The 13,689-nt window shown below is 42.1% G+C and overlaps 1 protein-coding gene across 1 annotated transcript in view; it reads left to right on the forward strand.

Moving 5' to 3' along the window:
• The window catches only part of LOC108392185 (transmembrane domain-containing protein TMIGD3-like), an 87,929-nt gene extending 75,303 nt beyond the window's left edge, over nt 1-12,626 (forward strand). The window contains 1 exon segment of the mRNA XM_037005382.2: nt 12,320-12,626. Coding sequence (XP_036861277.2) covers nt 12,320-12,626 — 307 coding nt within the window.
• Nucleotides 12,627-13,689: the final 1,063 nt, after the last annotated feature.

Below are 13,689 nucleotides of genomic sequence, written 5' to 3' on the forward strand. Positions count from 1 at the left end.
GCCCTAAAAGTTTATCCTGACCCCAGTCTTAAGCCAGAGCCTAATAACCATATTTATCATGTGAACATTTCATTTCAGCAAAGGTCCTTGTTTCTTCTGCTGTCATCCCAGGAAGAATCAACACTATCTGGGAAGTTTAAAAACTTGCATGTACTTTCCTACTAATGCCAACCTGAGCTGGTCACCCTGCCCACTCACACTCACATCATAAAGGCAGATGACTGCCGTACAACTCCACCATGACTGCAGGCGCTCAGCTTGGTCCTGACAATCTTCCCTTCAACATTTTAGGAGCTCTTTTATCTTTAAAAATCTAAGCCCCTGATTAATTTTGGGGTTTAGTTACAATGCCCCTCCAAAACTAGGCCCTGGGTTTACTCTGGGGTTTCTGGTGATCCTGGTGCATTGTTCGGCCCATGAACCTCCTTCACCCAGCTGGGGACTTGAGGGATGTGCTGGTTAGTTGTCGGTCCTGTGGTAATCCACTCAGATTGCTTGATTTACAAATGATCTCTAAGATAGTTGCTATAGCAACACTTACTGGAAACTTGATTTAAAGTTCCTTCAAAACAAAACCGGGAAACTTGATTTAAACTTCCTTTTTGGAAACCTTATTTAAATTTCCCTCAAGACAAAACAGCAGTGTGTCCCTCATCATGTCATTAAACACGCTGTAGCTCCTGAGTTCCAGAAAAACTTTTTTTTCTTTTCTCTCTTTTTCCTCCTCTTTGCCCTTCTCTTCCTTTTTCTATCTGGCCACTGCTTAGAAAATCCACTGAGACTTCACAGGGAGTTGTATATATGTATCTTTTTTGTCAAATGGGAATCTCCTGAGCCAGGGTGTTCCACAAGCCAAGAAGAAGCCCTTAATGTGAACATATCTTTTGGAGTGGCCTCAAAAAAATGAGCCAAGAATTACTGACAAGGAGTTTGAGTAGAAGTGGTAAGTTCCCCCTGGTTTCTGGTTTAGAGATGAATGCCACGAGAGTCTCCCCAAGTTTATCTCCTGGCTGACTCCCTTCAGCTAAACAGTAAAGGGTAGCTTTTATTCTAAAGAAATAATGTAAAAAGACCACCCAGCCAAGACTGAGGTTTCTTCCTCCTCCACATGAATTATCTGAAACAAAGGTAGATGTTGAACAGCTGGTGTTTTTTTTTTTACCCAATTTTTATCAAGTCAGCTCTGGAAATAAGTAAAGACCACATGAGGAGAGCAAGGGCTATTTATTCTGCACTTAAAATAGCAAGGGAATCAACCACTGTCACTTGCATTTTGGCAGAGACTCAAAAGCAGGCAGAGGAGTGGGAAAGCCTTATAACAGAAAAAGAGAGGCTTCCTGATTGTGCCCTGCTTGGAGGCTGCTGGACTGGGGAAGTTGTCGGCAGGTCACTACACGTGGACATCCTGTGTTGCTGGTTACAGGAGCATATTTGGCTTTCTCTAGCTGGTCCCAAGCTGCAATCAGGACAAAAATTAGGGAAACTGTCAATTAGTAATCAAGTTCTGGCCATTTGGGGCCAGTTGATACAGGGAGCATTGTTTGGTGCTCTGGACTTGCTAGAGATGATGATCTGCCTTGCTATGAGTCTGACTCTAACAGCCTGGCTTCCTGGGCTGGTTGGGGGCCAGAATTCTACTTTTATATATGGTCTGGCCACTATCCATTTGCATATTCAGTTTCTTGCAACCAGATGCACATTTCATAGCATCTCTGCCCTGAGATGCTATGATGGGTATGATGAGAATAAAACAGCCAAGTTGTATCTTGCCCCAACAGCTCAGATAACATAGTGAATGTAAAGTCTCTCTGTAAAATCTAAAATGTGGAGGATTAAATATGGTGGCATGAGAGGTGAGACAGAGATCTCCTCCTAAAACCACATATAATACGAAAATATAATTAATATAACTAATCCTAAACGAGTAACAGGAAAGAAGGCTGCGCCAGACTGCATAAACCTGGAGGAAAGAACAGGTAAAGTACCAAAGCCATGACCTGGCAGGACCCAAGCCCTTCCCCCACCCCAGCTCTCCAGCAGGAGGAAGAGAAACAGGGTGGGGAGAAGGTGGAGATCTGGCACTGCTGAACACCTAGCCCTGGAGATCTGTTCTGGGATCACAAACCTATATTTCATGGTGCTCTGGTGATTAGCGGAGTTGGAAAGCTAAAACAGGCAGAATACCTGTAGAGACTGAAATTCCAGCTGCTTATGGAAAATGAATTCATATTTGGCTGATCTGGGCAGGCAATCTGAGAGACTTCCTAAAAGTGAGGGGGCTGCTAAAGGGGAAAGGATTGCAGAGAGCTTACTGCTCAGGAGAAAGGACAGGTAGACAAAATAGCCCAAGTGCACTCTGCCCAGCAGGTTGGGAACTTTCATGATCTTCAGGTGCTCCATCCCCCTGGCTGGCTACACAGCTTAAAGGCCCCCCACTGTGATATGCAGCCTGCTGGGCCTTCCTCCCAGCCAGCCTGCACCTGGCTTCCAAACCGCCAAACCCTGCCCTGGTGTCAGGCCAGCCAGAGGGATGCCCCACCTACAGTAGCTACAAACGCAAAGCATAGAGGCTTACACCTGTGTGTTCGTCCCACTGCTTCTGGCAGTGGAGACAGGCATAGCAGCCAGGAAGGAGAAAACAGCTCTTTCCTCCCCACAGGCACCAGCACCACTACCATGTAACCCCCAGACATAGCTCCAGGGGTTGAGCAGCTCCAGAGAGTAGAGCTTCTGGGCACTAGAGGGCACCACAAACAAACAGGAAACGTCAAAGGAACCTGGTTCAAAGCAGAATTATAAATACACAAGAGAGTCAAATGAAATCAACCTCATGAATCTTCCTGAAAGAGATTTCAAAATAAAAATAATAAACATGCTCCTAGAAGTACAGAAAAATATTCAAGAACTGAGGAATGAATTTAGAATGGAGATCCAATCATTGAGGATCACAATGGAGGGTATTAAAAGCAGATTGAATTCCGTGGAGGAGACAATAAATGAAATAGAAATTACAGAAGAGGAATACAAAGAAGCTGAGGCACAGAGAGAAAAAAAGGATCTCTAAGAATGAAAGAATATTGAGAGAACAGTGTGACCAATTGAAATGGAACAATATTTGTAGTATAGGGGTACCGGAAGAAGAAGAAGAGACAGAACAAGGGATAAAAACTGTCTTTGAGGAGATAATTGCTGAAAACTTCTCCAGTCTGGGGAAGGAGATAATCTCTCAGGCTATGGAGGTGCACAGATCTCCCAACACAAGGGTCCCAATGAAGACAACACCAAAGATCAAGGATAAGGACAGACTATTAAAAGCAGCCAGAGAGAGAAATAGGATCACATACAAAGGAAAACCCATCAGGCTACCATCAGATTTCTTAGCAGAATCTTTACAGGCCAGAAGGAAGTGGTAAGATATATTTAATGCAATGAAGCACAGTACCTCAAACCAAGAATACTCTATCCAACAAGATTATCATTTAATTCTGAAGGAGAGAGTAAGCAATTTCCAGATAAGCAAAAGCTGAGAGAATTTACCTCCCACAAACCACCTCTGCAGTGTATTTTGGAGGAACTGCTATAGAAGGAAGTGTTCCTAAGGTTAAATAGCTGTCACCAGCGGTAATAAAAAGGGATAGACAAAGAGTACAGAATATGATACCTAATATATAAAGGATGGAGGAGGAAGAAAAGGAGGGGGAAAAAAAGAATCCTTAGATTGTGTTTGTAATGGCATACTAAGTGAGTTAAGTTAGGCTCTTAGATAGTAAGGAGTTACCCTTGAACCTTTGGTAACCATGAATCTAAAGCCTGCACTGGCAATAAGTACATACCTATCGATAATCACCCTAAATGCAAATGGTCTGAATGCACCAATCAAAAGACATAGAATCAATGAATGGATAAAAAAACAAGACTCAGTTATATGCTGCCTACAAGAGACTCACTTCAAATTCAAAGACTTACACAGATTAAAAGTGAAGGGATGGAAAAAGATATTTCATGCAAATAATAGGGAGAAAAAAGCAGGTGTTGCAGTACTTATATCAGACAAAATAGACTACAAAACAAAGAATGTCACAAGAGACAAAGAAGGACATTACATAATAATAAAGGGGTCAATCCAACAAGAGGATGTCCATTATAAACATCTATGCACCCAATACAGAAGAACCTACAGATGTGAAACAAATACTAAAATAATTAAAAGGGGAAATAGAATGCAATGCACTCATTCTAGGAGACTACAACACTCCACTGACTCCAATGGACAGATCAACCAGACAGAAAATAAGTAAGGAGACAGAGGCATTGAACAACACATTAGAATAGACAGACCTAACAGACTTCTACAGAATTCACCACCCAAAAGCAGCAGGAGACACATTCTTCTCAAGTGCACATGGAACATTTTCAAGAATAGATCATATACTAGGTCACAAAAAGATCGTCAGTAAATACAAAAAGATTGAAATTGTACCAACCAGCTTCTCAGACCACAAAGGTATGAAACTAGAAATAAATTATGCAAAGAAAATGAAAAAGCACACAAACCCATGGAGGCTTCACAACATACTCCTAAATAACCAATGGATCCGTGACAAAATAAAAACAGAGATCAAGCAATATATGGAGACAAATGACAATAATAATTCAACACTGCAAAAATCTGTGGGACGCAGTGAAGGCCATGCTAAGAGGAAAGTATATTGCAATACAGGCCTACCTCAGGAAAGAAGAACAATCCCATATGAGTAGTCTAAACTCACAATTAATGAAACTAGAAAATGAAGAACAAATGAGGCCCAAAGTCAGTAGAAGGAGGGACACAATAAGATTAGAGCATAAATAAATAAAATTTAGAAGAATAAAACAATAGAAAGAATCAATGAAAGCAAGAGCTGGTTCTTCGAGAAAATAAATGAAATAGATAAACCTCTAGCCAGACTTATCAAGAAAAAACGGGCATCTACACACATACAGAATCAAAAATGAGAAAGGAAAAATCACTACAGACACCACAGAAATACAAAGAATTATTAGAGAATACTATGAAAAATTATATGCTAACAAACTGGATAACCTAGAAGAAATGGACAACTTTCTAGAAAAATACAACCTTCCAAGGCTGATAGAGAAAGAAACAGAAAATCTGAATAGACCAATTACCAGCAATGAAGTTGATTTGGTAATCAAAAAACTATCTAAGAACAAAACACCTGGACCAGACAGCTTCACCACTGAATTTTATCAAACATTTAGTGAAGACCTAATACCCATTCTCCTTAAAGTTTTCCAAAAAGTAGAAGAGGAGGAAATACTTCCAAACTCATTCTAGGAGGCCAGCATCACTCTAACACCAAAAGCAGGCAAAGACACCACAAAAAAAAGAAAATTACAGACCAATATCCCTGATGAACATAGATGCAAAAATACTCAACAAAATATTAGCAAACTGAATTGAAAAATACATCAAAAAGATCATCCATCATGATTAAGTAGGATTTATTCCAGGGATGCAAGGATGGTACAAGGATGGTACAACATTCGAAAAATCCATCAACATCATCCAACACGTCAACAAAAAGAAGGGCAAAATCCACATGATTATCTCCATAGATGCTGAGAAAGCTTTCAACAAAATTCAACATCCATTCAAGGTAAAAACTCTCAACAAAATAGGTATAAGTTCAAGTACCGCAACAAACCCACAGCCAACATCATATATGACAAACCCACAGCCAGCATTATACTTAACAGTGAGAAGCTGAAAGGTTTTTCTTTAACATTGGGAACAAGACAAGGATGCCCACTCTCCCCACTTTCATTCAACATAGTACTGGAGTTCCTCGCCATGGCAATCAGACAATATGAAGAAATAAAAGGCATCTAGATTGGTAAGGAAGAAGTTAAACTGTCTCTGTTTGAAGATAACATGATATTGTACATAAGAAACCCTAAAGAATCCACTCCAAAACTATTAGATCTAATATCTGAATTCAGCAAAGTTGCAGGATACAAAATACACAGCAATCTGTTCATTCCTATACACTAACAATGAACTAGCAGGAAGAGAAATCAGGAAAACAATTCCCTTCACAATTTTTATCAGAAAGAATAAAATACCTAGGAATAAACCTAACCAAGGAAGTGAAAGACCTATACTCTGAACACTACAAGATGCTCATGAGAGAAATTAAAGAACATACCAATAAATGGAAACACATCCCATGCTCATGGATAGGAAGAATTAACATTGTCAAAATGGCTCTCCTGCCTAAAGCAATCTACAGATTCAGTGCAAACCCTATCAAAATACCAACAGCATTCTTCAACAAACTAGAGCAAATTGTTCTAAAATTCATATGGAACCACAAAAGACCCTGAAAAGTCAAAACAATTCTGGAAAGGAAGAATAAAGCTGGGGCGATTACCCTCCCTGACTTCAAGCTCTACTACAAAGCCACAGTAATCAAGACAATTTGGTACTGGCACAAGAACAGACCCATACACCAATGGAAAGGACTACAGAGCCCAGATATAAACCCAAGCATATATGGTCAATTAATATATGATACAGGTGCCATGGACATACAATGGGGAAAGGATAGCCTCTTCAACAGCTGGTGCTGGCAAAACTGGACAGCTACATGCCAGAGAATGAAACTGGATTATTGTCTATCCCTACACACAAAAGTAAACTTAAAATGGATCAAAGACCTGAATGTAAGTCATGAAACCATAAATCTCTGAAAAGACAACATAGGCAAAAATCTCCTGACTATAAAAATGAGTAATTTTTTTTCTGAATGCATCTCTTTGAGCAATGGAAACAAAAGCAAAAATGAACACATGGGACTACATCAAACTAAAAAGCTTCTGTACAGCAAAGGACACCATCAACAGAACAAAAAGGCATCCTACAGTATGGGAGAATATTTTTGTAAATGACATATCTGACAAGGGGTTAACATCCAAAGATATAATATATCTTTATTATATAAATATATAAAGAACTTTATATATTTAATATATAAAGTTTAATATATAAAGAACTTTAATGCCTGAACTTTAATATATAAATATATAAAGAACTTTAATATATAAAGAACTCACATGCCTGAACACCAAAAAAGAAAATAACCTAATTAAAAAATGGGCAGGGGATATGAACAGACAATTCTCCAAGGAAGAAATTCAGATGGCCAACAGGCACATGAAAAGATGCTCCACATCACTAATCATCAGGGAAATGCAAATAAAAACCACAATGAGATATCACCTTACACCAGTTAGAATGTCCAGTATCAAAAAGACTAAGAACAGCAAATGCTGGCGAGGATGTGGAGAAAGGGGAACCCTCCTACACTGCTGGTGGGAATGTAAGCTAGTTCAACCATTGTGGAAAGCAATATGGAGGTTCCTCAAAAAGCCAAAAATAGAAATACCATTTGACCAGGGAATTCCTGGCCTAGGAATTTACCCAAAGAATATATTTTCTCATATTCAAAACACATATGCACCCCTATGTTTATTGCAGCACTATTTAAAATAGCCAAGATATGGAAGCAGCCTAAGTGCCCATCAGTAGATGAATGGATAAAGAAGAGGTGGTACATATACACAATGGAATACTATTCAGCCATAAGAAAGAGACAAATCCTACCATTTGCAACAACATGGATGGAGCTGGAGGATATTATGCTCAGTGAAATAAGCCAGGCGGAGAAAGACAAGTACAAGATGATTTCCTTCATTTGTGGAGTATAACAACAGCAAAACTGAAGGAACAAAACAGCAGCAGACTCACAGACTCCAAGAAGGGGGAGGGATGGGGGAGGGCTGGTGCGGAGGGAGAGAGAAGAGGTTTGAGGGGGTATTATGATTGGCACACACATGGTGTGCAGGGGATCATGAGGGAGACAGTGTAGCACAGAGAAGGCAAACAGTGACTCTGTGGCATCTTGCTATATTGTTGGGCAGTGACTGCGATGGGGTATGGGGGGACACAATAACATGGGTGAATGTAGTAACCACATTGTTTTTTCATGTGAACCCTTCATAAGAGTGTATATCAATAATACCTTAATTTAAAAAATCTGAAATGTGCTAGAACTTTGCAGTGTTATTACTACTGAGGAAGAACAGCATGATAGAAAGAACTTTTTTATTTTTCGTGTTTAGCCTCATATCATAGTAGCTCTACCAGCTCCGTGATCTTGGGCAAGTTACTTAAACTAAGCTTCAAGTTTCCTCATTTGTAAAATGGCACTATCAATGTCTGTGTCAAAGTTTTTTTGTTTTTGGGTTTTTTTACTTATTTTTATGGAAATTTTCAAACAAACAGAAGTGGAGAGACTAGCACAACAAACCCTCATATATTTATTAATCCTGCTATAATAATGATCAGCTTATAGCCAATCTTGTGTCATTTATCCCCTCACCCTGATTATCATGAAAATTTGGACATCAAATTATTTGTAAACATTTCAGTTTATATTTCAAAAAGATATTTTTAAATGATCAATTCATTTATCTTACTACCCATTTGCCTTCTTATTTACACATTGAAAGAGTGAAAATCTGTTCTACAATAACACCAAGTAATACTCAGAATGCTAATAAACACATTTGTTTATTCTCTGTAACTCTGGGCCTTTCATTGGCTTTAATAATGTTACTTTTTCAAGTCGTAGGCATTTTATTGATATTTGTCTGTGTACATTTCTTTGATTCATGGTGCTATCTCTGAGCAATCCTGTTTGCTTTGCATGCAGCTTTCTCAGAGACAAGGACAGCTTTAAAAGAATATAACTACAATATCTGTATTAATTATTGATTGCTAGGTGATGAACTACCCCAATACTTAGAGGTTTAAAACAATAATCCTTTATTACCTCTTGTGGTTTCCATGGTCAGGAATTCAGTAGCCTTTTGTCTGGGAGGTGCATGTGTGGGGTCTGTCATGAGGCTGCTGGATCTGCAGTCATCTGAAGGCTTGAGTGTGGCTGGAGGATTCACTCCCAAGGTGAGTCGCACATATTTGGCAAGTTGATGCTGGCAGGTTGGTTCCTTTCTGTGTGGATCTCTTCATGGGTGTGCTTGAGGTTCCTTATGACATGGCGTCTCCTTGCCCAAGAAGGAGCAATGCAAAGGACTAAGGTGGAAGTTGCATATCTTTTGTGACCTAGCCTTGCAAGTCATACACCATCACTTCTACCATATTTTATTAATCTCACAGGCCAGCCCTGTTGTGGACTACACAATGACTTGTAGGTCAGAAACCATCTTAGAGGCTGACAATAGCCCAACAATACCATTATCACATCTGAAAAAAATTTAACAATTTCTTTAATACCTTCAACTATCTAGTCACTGTCTAGTTTGCTTCAATCAGGATCCAAATAAGTTCCATATATTGTAATTTGTCATGAAGTCTCCCAAGCCCCTTTTAATCTATAGATTCCTCCTTCCTGCCTTCGTTTTTTTTCCCACTTGCTGTTTATTTGTTGAACACTCAGATGTTTGATGAGGAGTAAATGAAGTGATATAGATAAAACACCAGGCGATATAGATAAACAACAGCCTTGCTGTTGGCCCATGTGCTGACTACATGTGAATTAGCAGAAGGCTCCCCTTCCTTAAGAGAGGATGTCATTGAGCAACCAGTACTCTCATCCACATCTGGCCCTTGACCGGAAGTGCTAGCCTTGGGATGTTATAAGTAGCATTCAACTTAAATTCTCTTGAGAGGTGGTTCCATAATTTAAATTTTAAAAACCAGTGGTCAGGCCATAGGAGTCCCATTAGGATTCAGGGGAAGCTTCTGCTACTACCACACGGACAGATGTCCTTGATTTGTTCCAGTTCTAACCAAGAAAGCTTTCAAGAAGTCCGGAGGCTGCATCCTTGGCTGCTGACACGCACACACTTACACTTTCACCTGTTCCTGGGCTCCAGATGCCAGGTACATCAGCTATGAATAGCTTCAGGCCCCACTCCCAAGCCCACTCCCTGGGTGAGGCTTGGAGTCAAGGAAGTCCATTCTGGAATCAAGGAAATTAGGAATCTCCTTACTAGTCTTCCTCAAAACTAAATAGGAATTGGGCCTCCAAGAATGGTGGAAAGATAAGGGGAGTGGCCGTGGTGGTGCCTGGACCATTGGCAGGACAGGGCACAGTTGCATATATGAATGAGTGCCAGTGATGGTGTGTATGTATGTGCTCTTCTGAGTGTGAACAAGGCTTTGTTGTGCCTTTGTTGTATGGGGGCAGATTTATCCAGGAGAGGGATCCCCATGCTGTTTTGGGCTCTGCCAGGAAGCCCATAATTTTCTCAGTTGCCCATATTATTGTAAAAGTAAATTTATGTCCATGAATGGCATTCCTCTAATGAGGTACCCTTGTGCAGTGCCCAACTAGGACACCTACACACAACAGCACTGTTGGGATTAACTGGCTGTGCCCTTTTCCCTGGTCTCTCCAACTAGGATAAAACCACCTTAAGCCTTAAGATATCTGTTTCCCTTAAACAGATCCTCCTGAGATCCCTGGGTACATCTTGTCATTCCAGTTGAAGGTTCATTTCTTTCTGCTCACGGGACTCTTCATTCTGCTCCTCTTGACTGTCTTCTCAGGTAAGCTATGGAAGAGGAACAGGTCCAGCCTTCCAGTCTTCCCAGAGACCTTGCATTTCCTCCTCCTCCCCTACGTGGAGTTTCTGCTTATTAGTGAACCACCTAAGGAGTGGGATGGAAAAATTAAAGGAGGTGAAAATAGATCCTGTCTAATTAGTCCTTGTTCTTCACTCTTATGAGAGGATTATGGGGAGTTTGAAACCCTCAGCTGCAGTGTGAGCTCTGTGGTCTCCCTCTCAGTGTGAGTTCCCCTTTCCTTCCCCCTTCTCCCCTTAAGAATGTTTATGCAGTTACATGAAGCTGGGACTTTCCACTTTCTGCCCGTGCCAGAGCCCAAGGATGAGACTAAGAGGCATGGGTTGGCCCTGCTCTGTGGCTGTCCAGCCCAGTGACCTTTGAGAGTTGCTGTCCCTTGCCCTAGGTCAGCACCCGGGCCTATAAACTAAGCATCATACTATCTTCCTCGTGGGTTGATATGAGAACAAAATATCAAATCATATCAAATGATGTCAAGGATGTGAGCCTGCTGTGTAGGCAGGTCCCACCCACCATGAGCTACATTTGATGTGCATTTGAGATTCACCAACACACATCTGGAAGGCTGAGAGAGGGATGGGCTCTGCTGCCCCCTCCTCTTCTCTTGGTCAGACACTTCCCTAGCCACAGTCAAACTGGATGTGGTGTGCACTACTTCCTCTTTACGCAATACCCTGGGAGGGCAGAGCTCCTAGCTGGTCTTCTACAGAGGAAATAGGAAGTGTTTTACCCCTAAGGAAAAACCCCTTGTTTTCAGCTCTGTACAGCCAGCAGAAGCCTCTAAACCTTCTCGCTTTCTTTTTTGGAGGGTACTAAGGTAGAGTGGGGGTGAAGGACAGAGGCTCTACCAACAGTAAGCCTCAGTCTCTTCAAGCTTCCTGCTCAGCAATGGTGAGAGGCCTCTTAAGTTCTTACAGAGGGGAATCCATATTTTACCCACCCTGAGGCCAGGGAGAAAGACTTCACCAGGGTTGCTGTATTAGTTTGCTAGGCCTGCTGTAACAAGCACCACAGGCTGGCTTCCTGGGGCTCAAACAACAGAAGTTATTTCCTCACATTTTGGAGGCTGGAAGTTGAAGATCAAGGTGTCAGCAGGTTTGATTTCTCCTTTTTCACAGGCTTGCGAGGGCCACCTTCTCCATGTGCCCTCTCATGGTCATCCTCTGTCCTTTGTCTGTGTCATAAAATCTCCTTTTTTTATAAGGACATAAGTCAAAATGGATTAAGGCCCATTCTAACAACCTCATTTTAACTTAATTATCTCTTTATAGGCTCTGTCTCCAAATAGAGTCACATTCTGAGGTACTGGGGGTTAGCATGTCAACATATGAATTTTAGAGGGGGACACTATTCAGCCCATTAGTTGCTGACCCAAAACAGGCAGAAATCAGCCTCCAATGCTTTAATTAGTTTTCCTACAGGAGGGAAGGAGCTACAATGTACTTAAAATAACAAATGTGTGTGTGGGTGCTGGTGGGGGGTTGTTGCAGATGCCATGGTCATGGATGAAAAGGTCCAGGAAAGCTTTGTGCTGGACACAGCGTCTGTCCTCTGTAACTACAATGCCCGCTCTGAAGAGCACCCCCAATACCGGGGCCGCAACTATTCCCTGAACTACTGCAACATCATTGCCTTCACACCCAGCAGTACTGACCATGTGGCCCTGAGGGATTCAGGAAACCAGCTCGCTGTCACTGTGTCCCGCCTGCCCAAGGAGGATGCGGGCCGGTGCTGGTGTGGCATCTAGTAGAACATTGCCAGAGACGTCATGGATTTTGCAGAGCTGGCTGTGACTGACAGCAGAGGAGCCCTCAGCAGTGATTTTGGTCTGGGAAAGGTGGGCATCTGCAGGGGTCTAGCTGGGGGTCCCCCGCTGCTGTGGGTGTTCACTGATGTGGAATTACTGAAACCAGTGGAGCAGCAGCTCAGGCTCCCCCTGGGTTCTTTGGGGTAACCCGATTTCTCCTACCCTCCGAAGTAGAGTTGTTGAAGGTGCTTGAAATTAACTTGGAATTTGGGGAAGAGGAGGCTGTCTGAGCCTTGGGATGCTCCTGGGACCTCCCCTCCCCAACAGCGATCTGGCTCACAGGGCTTGGGAGAGGCGTGCACAAGCGAACAGGTGCGAGCGCTTTGCACTGTTGCTCAGGAAAGGCCTTGAGGTTGTTATTAAACCTCTGTGTTCTATGGCCAGCCTTGCAGGTCTAGAATCCTGAAGATTAGTTCCTTGAGAGGTGACCAAGGCTGCAAAAAGTGACCCAGGTGCCTGGATGAACACCCTCAAAGCTGCCCACTTACGTAATTCCACAACTGGCAGGGATAAGGCCGGTCAACTGCTCCTTTGGGTCAGGGCTAGGACATAGGTTCTCTAGACGCCCACCAAAATTCTTCCGTCAAATGCTGAAAACCTCTTTTTAGCTCAGAAAGCCTCTGTCTCTCAGGCAGAGAGCTTTGGAAAGCACTAGAGTTTGTATTTTTCCTCCTGGGGCTGGCTTCTCAGTGTTTCCATTTCTAGAAGGGATGTCTTTTCCTATCATAATCCAGAGCACAAGGCCAGTAGGAATACACATCAGAGGATTTAAGGAAAGCTGTGGGAAGCCTCTTCCTGGTGCTAGAGTCTTGCTTATACTTGAACAACTGGACATTTGTTCAGCAAGCCTCTTACTGAATACGTGACATCCATTGCCCCACAGTGTTTCCACTTTGTGTGGTTCTGCTTTTCCTTGACTGTGTAATTTTAGGCTCAGGGTGAGAGGTGCCACCTAATGTGCACCTTAGTTTAAATAAAATGCAGACCCCCCAACTCCAGAGCTTGATGGAGGAGGCAATGTGGGTGGCTGTGTTGGGATTTCTGTTGGGTTTTGGTGGCCCTCAGAAGCATGATGTGACATTTATGTCATCTATTGATTAGTTCTTAAAAGATAGACTGGCTCTCTAGTGTCTCTGGTATCCTCCCCAATAGCCTTTAGCCTGGGACTCTCTAACCATGGGCCACCTCTAGTCCACACAGGGCTTTTTAC

The sequence above is a fragment of the Manis javanica genome, chromosome 4 (assembly GCF_040802235.1).
Source record: "Manis javanica isolate MJ-LG chromosome 4, MJ_LKY, whole genome shotgun sequence".
Lineage (NCBI taxonomy): Eukaryota > Metazoa > Chordata > Mammalia > Pholidota > Manidae > Manis > Manis javanica.